Here is a 17665-nt window from a genome sequence, read left to right on the forward strand (position 1 = left end):
CACAAATGTATTTTCATCAAAGACTTGGCGTGTTCTCCTTCTGTGAGTTACTATGAAGTGTATGAGGGTCTATACAGAGCAGTGGTTTTCAACCTGGGGTACTAGTACCCCTGGGGGTACCCCACTTTTCCACAGGGGGGTGCTTGTCTAGACTCGTTAAGAACATAGACCTAATGATTGATTGCACATGAGGGGGTAAGAGTAAAACGTCACTGGGGTAAAGTGACCAAAAAAGGTTATATATACAGAACCAGTGAGATTGTATAGAGCACAAGCAGGGAAATAAATACTAACAATCATCAGTGTTGGGGAAGCAACTCTGAAAATATAGTTTATCAAGCAACCAATTACTTCACACTGGAAGTTAAGCTACACTAAAGCTACCCTTAAGACAAATATACACTGAACAAAAATATAAACGCAACATGCAACAATTTAAATTTTTTTACTGAGTTAGTTTTTATAAGGAAATCAGTCAATTGAAATAAATTCATTAGGCCCTAATGATTTCACATGACTGGAAATGCAGATATGCAGCTCTTGGTCACAGATACAGTGGGGCAAAAAAGTATTTAGTCAGCCACCAATTGTGCAAGTTCTCCCACTTAAAAAGATGAGAGAGGCCTGTAATTTTCATCATAGGTACACTTCAACAAAAATAATAATAATAAATCACATTGTAGGATTTTTATTAATTTATGCATGGATCAGAAAACCAGTCAGTATCTGGTGTGACCACCATTTGCCTCATGCAGAGCAACACATCTCCTTCGCATAGAGTGGATCAGACTGTTGATTGTGGCTTGTGGAATGTTGTCCCACTCCTCTTCAATGGCTTTGCGAAGTTGCTGGATTTTGGCGGGAACTGGAACACACTGTCCTGTTTTTGTTTGTATTTATTAGGATCCCCATTACTTCCTGCCAAGGCAGCGGCTACTCTTCCTGGGGTCCAGCAGCATTAAGGCAGTTATATACAATTTAAAATTTTACATGACATTACATTTCATAACATTTTACCCAATACATGTAGTGTTCCCTCAGGCCACTACTCCACTATCACATATTTATAATACAACTTGATGTTTACGTGTGCAGTGTGTGTCTTATCATGTGTATGTGTGTCTGTACCTATGGGTGTGTCTTCACATTCCCCACTGTTCCATTAGGTGTATTTGTATCCATTTTTAAAATCTGATTCTACTGCTTGTATCAGTTAGCTGATGTGGAATAGAGTTCCATGTAGTCATGGCTCTATGTAGTACAGTGCAGCTCCCATAGTCTGTTCTTGACTTGGGGATTGGGAAGAGAACTTTGGTGGCATGTATTGTAGGGTATGCATGTTTGTCCGAGCTGTGTGTTAGTAGTTTAAACAGACAACTCGGTGCATTCAGTATGTCAACACGTCTTACAAAAACAAGTGGTGATGAAGTCACTTTCCTCTACTTTGAGCCATGAGAGATTTAAATGCATACTATTAATATTAGCTCTCCGCGTACATTTAAAGGCCAGCCGTGCTGCCCTGTTCTGAACCAATTGTAATTTTCTGAGGTCTCTCTTTGTGGCACCTGACCACACGACTGAACAGTAGTCCAGGTGCAACAGACTAGAGCCTGTAGGACCTGCCTTCTTGATAGTGTTGTTAAAAGACTTCTCCCAATCTTAGTTACTGTTGCACCAACATGTTTTGACCATGACCATGACCATTTACAATCCAGTGTTACTCCAAACAGTTTAGTTACCTCAACTTGCTATATTTCCACATTATTTATTACAAGATTTAGTTGAGGTTTAGGGTTTAGTGAATGATTTCTCCCAAATACAATGCTTTTAGTTTTCAAAATATTATTCCTTACCACCCATTCTGAAACTTACTGCAGGTCTTTGTTTAATGTTGCACTGATTTCACTAGCTGCAGTAGCTGATGTGTATAGTGTTGAGTCATCCGCATACATAGACACATTGGCTTACTCAAGGCCAGTGGCATGTCATTAGTAAAAAGTAAGGGGCCTAGAGAGCTGCCCTGGGGAATTCCTGATTCTACCTGGATTATGTTGGAGGCTTCCATTTAAGAACACCCTCTGTGTTCTGATAGACAAAACTCTTTATCCACAATATAGCAGGGGGTGTAAAGCCATAACACATACGTTTTTCCATCAGCAGACTATGATCGATAATGTCTAAAGCCGCATGGAAGTCTAAAAAAACAGCACCGACAATCTTTTATCATCAATTTCTCTCAGCCAATCATCAGTCATTTGTGTATGTGCCGAGCTTGTTGAATGTCATTCCCTATAAGCATGCTGAGTCTGTCAATTTGTTGACAGTAAAGTAGCATTGTCTCTGGTCAAACAAACAAAAATCCAAAAGTTTACTAAGGGTTGGTAACAGGCTGATTGATCGATTATTTGAGCCAGTAATGGGGGCTTTACTATTCCCGGGAAGCAGAATTACTTTTGCTTCCCTCCAGGCCTGAGTACACACACTTTCTAGTAGCCTTAGTTTGAAGATATGGCAAATAGGAGTGGCAATATTGTCCACTATTCTCCTCAGTAATTGTGCATCCAAGTTGTCAGACCCTGTCATATATCTTAGTTTCATAGTGTAGTTTCTTCTTTTTATTCCGTTTTAGTCACATGATTTCTCAATTTGCAGGACGCTTGCCAATCTTCTGTATTTACACATCAACAACATAGGAATCACTACAAAACTCTTATACACTATATTAGGCCTAGCCTTTGTAACTTTGGTTTTCCTAGATATGGCTACTATATTGTGATCACTACATCCGATGGATTTGGATACTGCTTTAAAGCAAATTTCTGCAGCATTAGTAAAGATGTGATCAATACATGTTGATGATTTAATTCCTGTGCTGTTTGTAACTACCCTGGTAGGTTGACTGATAACCTTAACCAGGTTGCAGGCACTGGTAACAGTTAAGTTTTTGGGCAGCTTGATGAAGCCAGTCAATATTTATATCACCATGAAAATATACCTCTGTTGATATCACATACAGTATCAAGCATTTCACACGTTATCCAGATACTGACTGTTAGCACTTGGTGGTCTACTGCAGGTTCCCACCAGAATGGGCTTTAGGTGAGGCAGATGAACATGTAGCCATATTACTTCAACAGTATTCAACACAAGATCCTCTCTAAGCTTTACAGGAATGTGGTTCTGAATTTAAAATGGAAACACCTACCCATTTGGCATTTCTGTCTTTTCTGTAGATGTTATAACCATGTATTGTTACCACTGTATCATCAAATGTATTATCTAAGTGAGTTGTGCATGTCTATCCAGAGCATCCCAAACATGCTCAATGGGTGACATGTCTGGTGCAGGCCATGGAAGAACTGGGACATTTTTAGCTTCCAGAAATTGTGTACAGATGCTTGTGACATGGTGCCATGCATTATCAAGCTGAAACATGAGGTGATGGCGGCAGATGAATGGCACAATGGGACTCAGGATTGCGCCATGGTAAAATGCAAATATGTTCGTTGTTCATAGCTTGCGCCTCGCCATACCATAACCCCCCCACCACGGGGCACTGTTCACATCAGCAACTGCTCACCCATCAGACGCCATGCATGCTGCCTGCCATCTGCCTGGTACAGTTGAAACCGGGATTAATCCTTGAAGAGCAATCTTCTCCAGAGTGCCAGTAGCCATCGAAAGTGAGTATTTGCCCACTGAAGCAGGTTACAATGCCGAACTGCAGTCAGGTCAAGACCCTGGTGAGGATGATGAGCTTCCCTGAGACGGTTTCTGATTTCTGACAGGTTGTGCAAAAAATTTTAGTAGCTGTCCGGGTGGTTGGTCTCAGATGATCCCCCAGATGAAGAAGCCGGATGTAGAGGTCCTGGGCTGGCATGGTTATGCGTGGATGCACTGACAAATTCTCTAAAAGGATGTTGGAGGTGGCTTATGGTAGAGAACATTCATGTATCTGTCTACAACTGGTAGACATTCCTGCAGTCAGCATGCCAATTGCACACTCCCTCAAAACTTGAGACATCTGTGGCATTGTGTTGTGTGACAAAACTGCATATTTTAGAGTGGTCATTTATTGTCCTCAGGACAATATGCCACACCCGTCAGGTGGATGGATTATCTTGGCAAAGGAGAAATGCTCACTAACAGGGACGTAAACAAAATTGTGCAGAACATTCGAGAGAAATAAGCTTTTTGAACATTTCTGGGATTTTTTTAATTTCAGCTCATGAAACATGGGAACAACATTTTACATGTTGCGTTTTACATTTTGATTCAGCGTAGTTTACTTAACTAAAGTTACTTTGTAAAAAAAAAATAGTTCACTACCGCCACACTTAGTGATAAATGATCATATCTAAATCTCAAATGTCAGACTATAAATTGCAAGAAAAGCTCACTGGAGATATGTTAACAGAATGTGTCATTTAGCCTATTAAAAACTAAGTGCAGTCATCTATTGTCATTCAAACTCCATAATTTAAAAATATATATATATATATATATATATATATATAAAAAAAACATTAAATCAAACTTAATCAAATTCTGTCAAAAAGGGATCTCAAACATAAACCAGTGCATATACAAAAGTATTTGCGATGAAGAAAAATAGAACATCTTTTACACAAGCAACAAAAAATTCCTTTACCATACAATTATAGGCCTCAAGGCCTCACATTCTAAATTCTGTGTTGAAATCTCAAACATGAACCTTCAAATAATCAAATTTGTCCTCTCTGTAGCTATTAAGCATAGAGCAATAACAATGTTTATCTACTAAATCTTCATTTGTTAAATTCTCTTGTCTTTAATCCATGTGTCACGCCCTGGTCTTAGTATTTTGTGTTTATATATTTATTTGTCAGGCCAGGGTGTGACATGGGTTTATTTTGTGTTGTGTTTTTGTATTGGGGTTTTAGTAGGTATTGGGATTGTGGCTGAGTAGGGTTGTCTAGTAAAGTCTATGGCTGCCTGAGGCGGTTCTCAATCAGAGTCAGGTGATTATCGTTGTCTCTGATTGGGAACCATATTTAGGTAGCCCGGGTTTCACTGTGTGTTTGTTCCTGTCTCTGTGTTAGTTGTCACCAGATAGGCTGTATAGGTTTTCACATTCCGTTTGTTGTTTTGTAGATTTAAGTTATTTCATGTATTGTTCATCTTCCATTAAAGAACATGAGTAACCACCACGCTGCATTTTGGTCCGCTCCTCCTTCGACGGAAGAAAGCCGTAACACCATGTCAGTTTATTTCCTTACAAATTATAGTCAACCAGCTTCAAATGTTTGTGTTATTAAACTCAATAACACTTTAGTACAAGAACAGAAGATACCATTTTCAATATATTGCTTGTGGAGGAGAGAAAAACAAACCTAATTTGGGGCCTAAAAAGACTCAAATCAAAAACCCTTGGAATAGGTGGTGGTGGAAGTGCTTTCAAAATGGCTGCTGGCTGGACAGTACTTTAGTTGGAGGCGGCACATTTCTTGTAGAGGTAGGACTTCATCTTGTCTATGACCTCGCTCTCCTCCTCCAGGGTCAGGTCCAGGTAGTCCTCTTCGTGTATAGGGATGTCCTCCAGCACCTCATTCACCAGGTCGACGTCCGTAGGGGCCTTCCCTTGGCTCCCAGAACCTGGAAACACCATTGGCAACAGTGTCATGTTCAATTAGGGCTCTCCTTTGGCGATTTGGGTATAAAAGGCATCCTGGAGCCTTAAGTATTAGCAACGTATAGACACTGAATACCTCTCTCACCTACGTCTTAATTGTATTCCCACAGTAATATGCGTGTGCATCCGTCTGTCCATCTGCTTGCCTATAGGCTTCTGTGTGTACATACGTGCGTGCATGCGAGTCCTACCTGCGGACTCAGAGGTGGTGCTGGGCTCCTCAGACAGTGAGGAGGCGGGAGAGGGGGACAGCAGTTCTGGGGGCAGGACCACCTGGTTGTCCTGCAGCAGCTGGGTGGCCCCCTCCGGCTCAAAACCTGGGTATGTCAGCTATGGCGAGGAAGGGATTTAGGCACTATCTACATACACCACTGTGATAAGTAGACTTTTTACATAGACATAGTGACTAGAGAGAGAAAGAGGTAGAGGCTTGTTACCTGCTCAACCTTGGATTGACTTATGGGGAGCTCTGTGTTGTTGGTTCTAGCAGCAGAATCTAGAAGCATCTAGAGGAAACAAGCAAACAAGGATAAAGAGGGAAAAAAACACATTAGCAAAGTATGCTATGTAAGTTTGCTTCATGGCTCTGGTTATCATAACATGTTTTGACGGTTGGCATATCCTCCTTCATGGCGTATTGAAAAGCAATGTGTGTTTTTGCAGTGGCGATGACAGTCTCTCCCCCTGTAGGCTCTGTCCATGTCTCCTTCTGTCTGAAGGAGGGCCCAGGCAGCGTCTTTCTTGGAGTAACCCAGCGCTCTGAGGGTAGCCAGGCCCTCCACACACATCCTCCTCTTCTCACTCTCCTTCTGTTTCATCTCCTCCCTCTCCTGACAGGGACAGACAAAACCATATAATTACACTCAATATTGCCACCGGTCCAACCATCATGGGACACTGACTTGAATGGGAATGTTTGTTTTAGTAATTATATTTCTATGAATAAAACAGCTCTGATAACTTAAGTAACATGTCCTAATAGCACCTATATCAAGTGAGTTGACACCTTTGTTCCACTATGAGACTTACTCATAGAAATATAGGACATCCCCATTCAAGTAAACATTGTGTAGTTCTATTGCTATGGGGACACACCTGTCTCCTATGGGAGATGTGCAGCGTGGCCTCGCCTCCGTTGCCATGGCAGGCCCTCAGACCCAGACGGGCTTCCTGCTCAGAGAACCCCAGATCCTTCAGCGCTTTTATCTCCCCTGGGTCCAGACACAGACGCTCATACAGCTCCTCAGCCTAGAACACAGCAGGGGTTAAAGGTAGAATCAGTAATATTACATCATTATACAGGCGTCCATACAGATCCTCCACCTAGAACATGTCAGGAGACAAGAGGATCTGGAAACAGGGCTATAATGATGTACTACACTTGCTTAAGCTTGTGTGTGGCCTGGCGCTCGTTACCAACCATGTGCGCCAGTATGCTCTGCAGGAGGTACAGCCTGAGGAACAGCACCTCCTCTCCTCTGGTGTTTCCCTAAAAACAAAATCAATTAATTAAATTAAGTACATGCAAACGATTGTGAAATTCAGATCTACATTAGTGCCTAGTGCGTCAGAGCTAAGGGTTGTTTGTGAACGGAGTCATAGACCACCTTGATCTTCATGAGCCTCTGCTGCTGGTCTCCGTAGCAATTGTGGACGCAGTCCTCGGAAATCTGCAGCCTCCGCTTGCCGTCATCCAGATAGGACAGGGCCTCCAAGGCTCGGTAGCACCACACTATGTCCAGCTGCAGTACTGCATAGTTGTCCACTGTGTTCAAGAGCTTGGAGCCACACTTACTGTAGAGACACAAAAGATAATCAATCAATGTGTTTGACAGGATCTAATTCCTTGTGGACAGGAGCACGTAACATACACTCCCCTCTGTATGTATTTGGACAGAAAAGCTAAAAATGTTGGCCTTATACTCCAGCATTTTGGATTTGAGATGAAATGTTTCATCTGAGGAGACAGAACAGAATGTCACCTTTTATTTGAGGGTATTTTCATACATATCTGTTTTACCGTTTAAAAACAAAGCACTTTCTATATCTAGTCCCCCCATTTGAAGATGTCATCAGTATTTGGACAAAATCACTAATAGTCTATTAAAGTAGTCAAAATATTAGTATTTGGTCCCATATTCCTAGCACGCAATGACTGCTTCAAGCTTATGACTTTAAACTTGTTGGATGCATTTACAGCTTGTTTTGGTTGTGTTTCAGATTACGTTTTGCCCAATAAGTGTATTTTGAAGCTGCAAATGCATCCAATGAGTGTGTAGCGTCACAAGCTTAATGTGGTCCTTGCGTGCTAAGAATATGGGACCAAATACTCAACTTTTTACAACTTTAATACATTATCAGTGAATTTTGTCCAAATACTTGCTTTCCTTACTCAAAAGGTAAAACAGATATGTTTGAGAATACCCTCAAAAAAGGTGAGTCTGTACTGTCGCCACAGATGAAACATTTGATTTCAAATCCAAAACGCTGGAGTTTAGAAACTAATGTTTGTTATTTTTGCGTCGCTGTCCAAATACATACAGAGGAGAGTGTACATGTTACCGTAGTGGTACCGGTCCTCAGTCGAGTATATTTTCTAACACATCTCCCCCCAGAACTCTATGGAGCATCTGCCGCTATTACGCAAGCTTTAGTTCTGGATTTCCATGATTACATGGGATCAGACTGAGCAATGTGAGGCACAGAATCACTAATCTTGATCACATAAGTGAGTAGTTATTTGAGATGCAAGGTGATTTCGTGGTGGAACGTAGAGTAGAGCTGGGACAATAACTGGAAAATGAGCGACACAGACCACTTATCACAGGCATTTTTATATTGTTCATTACAATAAGTAGCCTATAGTAGAGAAATTAAATAAGTTTGCTAATATAGGTGATTGTTAATGGGACAATTAATGGCTACAACCATCAAACTAGTAGTATTTCAAATCAAATCTTATTGGTCGCATATTTAGCAGATGTTATTGCAGGTGTAGCGAAATGCTTGGATAATAAATGAATAAAATCCCCCCAAAATATTTTTTGACCCCATATTACCTAACTCAGTACTGTACATTCAAAATGCAATCAAATAATCATACAACAAAACAATGATCTAACATGCCAATCATACAATCATCTTTGAATCAGAAATGGACTGGGTGTTTTGATCTGTTTCAACAAATTATTTATGTGATTAAGAGGAAGGTTGTTTTTTTTTTTTACACAAACTGGTCGTCAGCTTGCACCAGGCGGCCCAGAGCAGTTTCATACTGTTTCCTCTTCATCAGAGCACGGCCTTTCTCATGGAACCCCATGGCTAAAATCAGAGCCTTAGGACAACAATCACACAGCATTAGAAATAGTCAGTGGAGTTTGAATTCACACAGGACACATGGCTAGAACCATACAAGCCATAAGTTGTGTGAGCTTGCCACCCACTCATACTGCTTACCATGACAGTTATGAATATAATATTGGTAATATGTTCATTAGTCCTTTGTCTAGACTACCTTTTTTTTACTGTGAGGTATTTTCAGGGGGTTCCCCTTCTGATCAGCAATCTCTAGGAATGGAGTCGTGGCTGGATCATCGGTGCCATCTAAAATGACAGCCAAACCACAGAACAACCATAAAAGAACACTCCTAAACTAACACTTAAATACAGAGAGTTGTGATTGGAGTTCTACACAGTACGAGGGTCTAACTGAAAGGGTCTTGGAAGCCTAACATGACAACCAAGTCACAGAACGTCCAAAAAATACTATTCATGTAGCATTGTGATAACATTGTTATTATGTTTAAAAGCAGTGAGGGTCTAACTAACCTCTCTGATAGGATCTGGAAGCCCCTCTGGGTTCTCTGGACACTGGTCCTGCGTTTTCTTCTCCTCCTCCACCGCCAACATCTGGTTCTTCCTCTCTGGCACGCTCACCCGCAGAACCATCATCTTACTTCTGTTCTTCACATTCTGTTCATCCAGACGCTTCTCTGTAAAGAGAAACTATTTCAATGCAAAGTTGAAATGACCAAACATTGATTAGATGAGTGTTGTGGCAACTAAATGGAAACGTACCAGGAGTCAGTGTCTTCCCTTTAAAAATTAACTGGATGTATTTAAGTCCATATTGTTCAGTAATCCTATACAAAAGTAGAAAACAAAAAAAAAGTAGAAAAAAAAGTAGCACCGTATCAATTTGTGACTTTGGTAGACATAATAATCTGAGATTGAAGTGACAGGGCATCTTCACTTCACTCACAGATCATATTATAAAAGACTGACATTGCATTGGCCATTTTCACTAACCTATCCATGATATCTTGAGCAAAGACATCCAGTTGTGTCTCCAAATAGTTATTCTTCTTGGTATACTAAAGGAATGGGTAACAATGTGGAATTACTTTATTTTCTGTAGGCTGTGTCAGGGCAAACACACCCACCCACATAGCTTTTTCAAGTCTTTAGGCAGAAAGAGTTCCACACACGTCTCTCCGTAGGTCTTGTTCCCCATTCCACTCTTTACTGCCTGGGATCGGAGGCTCTCCAAGGCACTGGCCACTTCAGACACAGAGATGCACACAATGGGGGCATAGTTCACTGCAGACAGGGATAATGTGTTACTCTTTCTCACAAAGGTGACTCATAGTCAGGACACAGACCAACGAGCTCAATGAACAGCAATACATTTTGAATGGCTATAACTGTTGGTCACCTAGCAAACTAACTTTACCTGAAGAGATTGCTGTCCTGCCTCGCTGTCATCTGTTGTGTAAGGTGGATTCCTGAGCTGAATATTACCTTGATTTAAAAGATTTACCAGCTTTTCCTGAATATGTAGCTCCGCCATTCTCGAAACGGTGGAAAAAGATGTAAGGAAAAGTGAAAGTGAACAGCCAGCAAACCAAAGGGGAATTCCACAGAATGAGTAGAGCCAAAATTACGTCGCACTAGTTACGCAGTCGCAGAAGACTACACCAACGACTAGCTAGCTACAGCCATTGTTGTTTTCAGTTTCTTCAAGATATAACAAATGAATGACTCACGTTTGAAGTGTTGTTAACATTGTCACCGTATTGTTCTGATAGGAACATTTCTGAACCGAGAATGTTGTTTATCTTCTCTTTCACACTAGGATAAGTCACGTGGGCCAATTTGTCATCGCTCTAAAAACACAGAGAACTTCTGGAAAGTGGTTATGCTTCACTATATTGGATCGCTCCAATATATTGGTATCACTCCTCGGCGGAGGAATATATTCGAGGTGAGGATTTACTCCAGTGGACACCTGTGTCACGGATGGGGTCCGCCCCTATATATAAACCCCATGGCCGCAACACACGACTGACATCAATCAACAATAGAGAGTCAATCATTGGCCAGAAGTTCATCAACAGAGCCACTCACAACCGATCATTGAAGGAAGCCGTGGGACAGGCCAAATGGACCACAGATACACCCATGTCCATAATGCTGAAACTGACCTAGAAGATAGGGGGGGGGGGAAATACAAAAAATACAATCATTTGTGTGTGTATGAAAATGTGTAGATATATGTGAATTACACTCCTTTGTGCCCCCACCCCTCTCCCCCTGCACAGTTGTGAGCTATAATTTTAATTGTGCCATAGTAACACAGGAGTGATGGTTGCTGATAATGGGCCTCGGTACGCCTATGTAGGTATTCCATGAAAAATCAGCCGTTTCCAGCTACAATAGTCATTTACAACATTAACAATGTCTACACTGTATTTCTGATCAATTTGATGTTATTTTAATGGACAAAGAAAAGTGATTTTCTTTCAAAAACAAGGACATTTCTAAGTGACCCCAAACTTTTGAACGGTAGTGTATATAAATGCTGTAAGTACAGAAATCGTTTGCACACTGGGAAATTAATATCCAACTAGTCAGTGACAACTGTTTGGCGTTTGTGACAAACTGAGCTAATTACAGTATTATAGACATTACGTCCTGGGATTTCCTATGATCTTCTATGTAGAACCCCTTCTAACAACTTTTGAGCAAAGCATGTGCTTGTTCGTGAGAGTCTGTTTTTCATAGATGGCTTTTAAGTGTGTAGCTCAAACCATACGGACTCTACAGACGTCTTTGTAAAAAAGACCCTGCCCCTTCGGGACCCGCCCTTGTCTCTCAGACACCACTCTAGCTCAGCCCCTGTTAATCACACATACTAGCAGTTGGTATGTGTAGATACAGAAGAAATAGACAAATCCAAAGGGAAAAGGGGATGCCTAGTCAGCTGTACAACTGAATGCCTTCAACTGAAATGTGTCTTCCGCATTTTACCCAGGGCGGGGGTCTGCCTTAAATCGTCATCCACGTCTTCAGTGCCCGGCACAACCCATGTAGCTCCAACACACAATGTTTAGAAGGGGATAGAAGTCCAAAACGTGCCTGCGTTACGGTGGGACTCATTGGGTTAATGTAGCTAATACAATGTTTCGTTATATTTTATTCCACCTGTGAACACCCTAACAATTTGTAAGTGGACTCTTGCATATTTTCCTGGGATGAATGCTGTAATTAAAAACAAAAGGGCACCATTGTATGTTGCCTAATCATGTGCCTTGTTTCAGCCCAGAATTGCAATCCTTGTATTGACAATATACTAAAATCTTCAGTAGGCTTTTCAACTCTGCAATAACAATGCTCCAATGAATCAAATCAAATCAAATCAAATTTTATTTGTCACATACACATGGTTAGCAGATGTTAATGCGAGTGTAGCGAAATGCTTGTGCTTCTAGTTCCGACAATGCAGTAATAACCAACAAGTAATCTAACTAACAATTCCAAAACTACTGTCTTATACACAGTGTAAGGGGATAAAGAATATGTACATAAGGATATATGAATGAGTGATGGTACAGAGCAGCATAGGCAAGATACAGTAGATGGTATCGAGTACAGTATATACATATGAGATGAGTATGTAAACAAAGTGGCATAGTTAAAGTGGCTAGTGATACATGTATTACATAAGGATGCAGTCGATGATATAGAGTACAGTATATACGTATGCATATGAGATGAATAATGTAGGGTAAGTAACATTATATACGGTAGCATTGTTTAAAGTGGCTAGTGATATATTTACATAATTTCCCATCAATTCCCATTATTAAAGTGGCTGGAGTTGAGTCAGTGTCAGTGTCAGTGTGTTGGCAGCAGCCACTCAATGTTAGTGGTGGCTGTTTAACAGTCTGATGGCCTTGAGATAGAAGCTGTTTTTCAGTCTCTCGGTCCCAGCTTTGATGCACCTGTACTGACCTCGCCTTCTGGATGATAGCGGGGTGAACAGGCAGTGGCTCGGGTGGTTGATGTCCTTGATGATCTTTATGGCCTTCCTGTAACATCGGGTGGTGTAGGTGTCCTGGAGGGCAGGTAGTTTGCCCCCGGTGATGCGTTGTGCAGACCTCACTACCCTCTGGAGAGCCTTACGGTTGTGGGCGGAGCAGTTGCCGTACCAGGCGGTGATACAGCCCGCCAGGATGCTCTCGATTGTGCATCTGTAGAAGTTTGTGAGTGCTTTTGGTGACAAGCCGAATTTCTTCAGCCTCCTGAGGTTGAAGAGGCGCTGCTGCGCCTTCTTCACGATGCTGTCTGTGTGAGTGGACCAATTCAGTTTGTCTGTGATGTGTATGCCGAGGAACTTAAAACTTGCTACCCTCTCCACTACTGTTCCATCGATGTGGATAGGGGGTGTTCCCTCTGCTGTTTCCTGAAGTCCACAATCATCTCCTTAGTTTTGTTGACGTTGAGTGTGAGGTTATTTTCCTGACACCACACTCCGAGGGCCCTCACCTCCTCCCTGTAGGCCGTCTCGTCGTTGTTGGTAATCAAGCCTACCACTGTTGTGTCGTCCGCAAACTTGATGATTGAGTTGGAGGCGTGCGTGGCCACGCAGTCGTGGGTGAACAAGGAGTACAGGAGAGGGCTCAGAACGCACCCTTGTGGGGCCCCAGTGTTGAGGATCAGCGGGGTGGAGATGTTGTTGCCTACCCTCACCACCTGGGGCGGCCCGTCAGGAAGTCCAGTACCCAGTTGCACAGGGCGGGGTCGAGACCCAGGGTCTCGAGCTTGATGACGAGCTTGGAGGGTACTATGGTGTTGAATGCCGAGCTGTAGTCGATGAGCAGCATTCTCACATAGGTATTCCTCTTGTCCAGATGGGTTAGGGCAGTGTGCAGTGTGGTTGAGATTGCATCGTCTGTGGACCTATTTGGGCGGTAAGCAAATTGGAGTGGGTCTAGGGTGTCAGGTATGGTGGAGGTGATATGGTCCTTGACTAGTCTCTCAAAGCACTTCATGATGACGGAAGTGAGTGCTACAGGGCGGTAGTCGTTTAGCTCAGTTACCTTAGCTTTCTTGGGAACAGGAACAATGGTGGCCCTCTTGAAGCATGTGGGAACAGCAGACTGGTATAGGGATTGATGACAATGCATAATAAATTGTGCACACAACCTTTATCTAAATGTTTGGGGTCAGATTAGGAGATGGGCTCGGTCCTGAGACTGTGAAGCTGACAACACTGAGTTTACAACACATGCAGAGACTGACACGTGACAACCCACCGTCTAATAGAGGGAAGAACAACAAAATCATGGTAGGGCCTACCTTTTCAAAATGACTCATACAAACCGTTGTATTGTGATTTTAAAATGTTCATTATGTATTTAGTAGTACTGTATACAGGCTACCATATTTAATTAATGCATCATGTCTTCACATTCCATCTGTATTGCTGGGATTCATCTTATTGTATGACAATAATCTGCACACCAGATTATAATCAGTCATTTTCAAGTCACATATTTGTTCAGTGGCAACAGCCTGTCATTATTTCCAGTGGAGGCTGCTGAGGGGACGACGGCTCATAATCATGGCTGGAAAGAAGCAAATGAAATGGCATCAAACACATGGAACCCGTGTGTGTGTGTGATGTCTTATCATTCCATGTATTCCGCTCCAGCCTTTACCACAAGATCTTCCTCCCCAATTAAGGTGCCACCAATCTCCTGTGTTTTAATTGAACCCTATCAGTCCCGAGACACCAGTAAAAATCATCTTTTCATTAATCTGACTTGTATTTATCTGCATGTCCAGCCCTTATATTTAACCTCACAATTAAGTGTTTTACCATTTTCCTTTCAGGACAACCAGGGCTACAAGTAGAACACAAGTTAATTTGACATAAACAGTTGTATTCATGAGTTTAATTGACAAATGTCAACAACAACAAAAAAGAAGCTCAGCCAAAGCAAAAACCTGACTAAATTAATTTATGTAAATGTTGTAACTATAGAAATTGTTTCCTCACTGGGAAATGAATATCCAACTAGTCAGTGACAACTGTGTGGTGTTTGGGACAGAAACTGTGAGCTTATTACAGTATTATAGACACTATGTCATGGGATTTCCTTTGATTTTCTATGTAGAAGAACCCCTTTACCTTCTAATGACTCTTGAGCAAAACATGTGCATGTTCGTGAGTCTCAGTTTTTCATAATGGCTTAAAGTGTGTAGTTCAAACCATACAGACTTTACAGAAATTTTTGTAAAAAAAGACCCGGGCCCCTTCAGGATCCGCCCTTGTCTCACAAACACCACTCTCAGCCCCCGTTAATCACACAGACTAATGGTTGGTATGTACAGATACAGAATAAATAGACAAATCCAATGGAACAACCCATGTAGCTCAAACACACACTGTTTAAAAGGGGTTTGTAGTAATAAAATAATGCCTGCGTTATGGTGTAACTCATTGGGTTAATGTAACTAAAACATTTAAATGTTTAGTTATATTTTATTCCACCTGTTATTACCCTAATAATGGTCTGTAAATGGTCTCTTGAATATTTTCTTGGGATGAATGCTGTAATTAAAAACAAAACAAAACAGACCATTGTCTGTAGGCCTAATCGTTTGCTCCTTGGGAAAAATAATGTTTCAAGACATTGAGGAGTATTTCACTCAATTGGTGGAGATGGATCCCCGTCTCAGCTGTGATGAAACCCGAACATTAACATATGATCCTATATAGGGCAAGGCACAGCATCTTACATGATATTATTTGCATGGCTACATACCAAATGTCCTTTATAGCAACAACAAGATTGGTTTAATTCTGCAGAAACATAGAAAACATTCTCTATTGCACTATAGACTGTAACGGACTCTTTCCCTCTCCTATAAACTGATCAGAATGATGAGTACATCCCAAGTCTCCTAGCAGCTTCTGACTTCTTGGGCCCTTTTCTTTGGGGGAAGGGGTAGTGGTGATGGTGGCAAGAGGAGAGAAGAGGCGGCCGCTGCCCCCCAAAACTCAGTTGTCTGGACAAAATGGCTGGGGCTGAGAACTTCCTGGAGCCTGAACTGCTGTTACTGGTACTCAACTCTACAGGATGGATAGAAATAGAATCCCCCAAGACCTTCTCACTGGACGTCTCAGGAAAGTCTTCAGACAGGAAAGTAAAACTTGAATTACTGCCCGTGATTGTGGGGTTTGTATGTGGTGTTATAATGACGTTGGCTTGTCGGTGGATACCCAAGGGTTTGCGCCATGGGGCTCTCTCCAGGTCCCCAACAAAGTCATTCTCAGACTCTGAGACCGACCTCTTCCTCTCGTGTTTGCTCTTCATCTCCTGGTTGACGGGGACTACATTGACCAGGGCTTGCCCACTGATTTCTGCTGCATCATCAGTTGATACTGTTAGGAAATAGAATGGAAATGTACAGACAGGTTTACACAGTCATCTGCAATCAACCTTCCAGCTCAATGGAAAAGTACTGTAACAAAAATATGACTTCTGTTTGAATGACCACATTTCCAGTATAGCCTACATGCAGTATAACTGTATTTTGTTGCTCAAAGTAGGCTAGCAGGAAAAGCTTTTGCATGAAGAAAAAAAGTACCAAAGACCAGTGCTGCCATGTGAGTCCACAAGGACTCAAATTCACGTGATATAAATCAATTACTGCTACTTTGTTGCAACATGACCTTGAGGATGCACAATATTGTCTACAATTTAACAACTTGTTGCCAGTGCCAAACTGTTCAGACAACTGGGCCATGTTACGTTACCAAACGTTATCGAACATTGCAAATAGAAATTCCATGAATAAAGCCGATGTGATTCTTTATTCTACATGTCAGATAGGCATGTCAGCGTCCTGCTGAACGCGACCCCGGTTGGGTGCGTGCCAAGCTCTCGCAGCACTCTTGCAAAGCGATGTCTACCTTGTCTGAATAAAACCACCAGGGTCTGGCGCTTTTGTTTCTCTTTAGTCAAGTTGTACTGTTCCGTCAAAAGTGCAATATCCATCCTGGTTAGGTCCGCCACAATTTCGCTTTGGTCTGCTTCCTCGACCAAATGATTCACGTCGCCGTTGGCTGTTTCACTACGACTCCGGGATCGTATCTGTTCCCAGGAACACGTCGAATTGGAACAGCAGCACGACAACATCCTGTTTGCATTGATAACCCAATTTGGATTTTTATTTCCCCAATCAAAGAAGGCACAGCTGATAGAATGATAAGTAGTTATCCACCTGCTGCCGGCAGTATAGCCTATACGCCACTGTCTACATCTCAGTAGGTGTAGTGTAGGCTAGTCTAAAGTGGTTCAAAAGTTTGAGTGATGTGCAAACAATTGAGGACAATTGAAGGTTGCCCTTTTCTTTTACAGTAGACCATGTAGGTGTATGTGTAGTGTAGTTTTAGTGAAAACTGCTTATGTTTATGATAGGCTAAAGTAAAATAGGTGAATAGGTCAGTATATTATGAAGGAAAGTTCCAAACATAATAATGAAGGAAAGTTCCAAACATAATACATAATACATACAGTAAACTAGGCTAGACAAACATCAAGTTACTTACATCTTCATACTATAGAATCCAGTAGTCCTTTATTATCTGTAGGCCTAACAATCAACATTGATTTACATGTTCATATATTATGTTCTGGAAAA

General features: G+C 41.7%; 2 protein-coding genes across 13 annotated transcripts; both read right to left on the reverse strand.

Moving 5' to 3' along the window:
* Positions 1 to 5192: 5192 nt before the first annotated feature.
* Positions 5193 to 10933, reverse strand: LOC112227505 (NEDD8 ultimate buster 1). 12 transcript variants are annotated; one of them, XM_042308607.1, is made up of 12 exons: positions 10717 to 10933; positions 10404 to 10521; positions 9980 to 10270; positions 9749 to 9813; positions 9500 to 9663; positions 8899 to 9274; positions 7279 to 7465; positions 7092 to 7160; positions 6767 to 6919; positions 6109 to 6501; positions 5863 to 6001; positions 5193 to 5634 (listed from the first exon to the last, which is right to left on the reverse strand). In XM_042308607.1, the coding sequence occupies exons 6-10, from the start codon at positions 9027 to 9029 to the stop codon at positions 6265 to 6267; spliced, it is 777 nt and encodes a 258-aa protein (XP_042164541.1). In that variant the 5' UTR covers positions 9030 to 9274; positions 9500 to 9663; positions 9749 to 9813; positions 9980 to 10270; positions 10404 to 10521; positions 10717 to 10933; the 3' UTR covers positions 5193 to 5634; positions 5863 to 6001; positions 6109 to 6264. The 12 variants fall into 12 exon arrangements, with proteins under 12 accessions (XP_042164541.1, XP_042164549.1, XP_042164544.1 ...); XM_042308615.1 differs by lacking the exon at positions 10717 to 10933 and having other exon boundaries at positions 9980 to 10044; positions 10159 to 10231; positions 10404 to 10697; XM_042308610.1 differs by lacking the exon at positions 10717 to 10933 and having other exon boundaries at positions 9980 to 10044; positions 10159 to 10270; positions 10404 to 10697.
* A 3962-nt stretch (positions 10934 to 14895) lies between these two features.
* LOC112227542 lies at positions 14896 to 17298 on the reverse strand. Its single transcript, XM_024392345.1, has 2 exons — positions 16935 to 17298; positions 14896 to 16403 (listed from the first exon to the last, which is right to left on the reverse strand). Exons 1-2 carry the CDS (start codon positions 17158 to 17160, stop codon positions 15895 to 15897), a joined length of 735 nt encoding a protein of 244 aa, XP_024248113.1. The 5' UTR covers positions 17161 to 17298; the 3' UTR covers positions 14896 to 15894.
* Between the last annotated feature and the right edge of the window lie 367 nt (positions 17299 to 17665).

This window comes from Oncorhynchus tshawytscha, linkage group LG29, assembly GCF_018296145.1.
Source record: "Oncorhynchus tshawytscha isolate Ot180627B linkage group LG29, Otsh_v2.0, whole genome shotgun sequence".
NCBI classification, from domain to species: Eukaryota; Metazoa; Chordata; class Actinopteri; order Salmoniformes; family Salmonidae; genus Oncorhynchus; species Oncorhynchus tshawytscha.

What these genes read in the sequence shown, in the direction of transcription:
- LOC112227505 (XM_042308607.1), bottom strand. Translation starts at nt 9,029, where the DNA reads ATGCTGTGTGATTGTTGTCCTAAGGCTCTGATTTTAGCCATGGGGTTC. An exon ending in CAAGCTGACGACCAGTTTGT is followed by an intron (nt 7,466 to 8,898) that starts GTAAAAAAAAAA and finishes GTGTCTCTACAG; the next exon opens with TAAGTGTGGCTCCAAGCTCT. An exon ending in AGAGCATACTGGCGCACATG is followed by an intron (nt 6,920 to 7,091) that starts GTTGGTAACGAG and finishes GCTGTGTTCTAG; the next exon opens with GCTGAGGAGCTGTATGAGCG.
- LOC112227542 (XM_024392345.1), bottom strand. Translation starts at nt 17,160, where the DNA reads ATGTTGTCGTGCTGCTGTTCCAATTCGACGTGTTCCTGGGAACAGATA. An exon ending in GGTGGTTTTATTCAGACAAG is followed by an intron (nt 16,404 to 16,934) that starts GTAGACATCGCT and finishes ATTTCCTAACAG; the next exon opens with TATCAACTGATGATGCAGCA.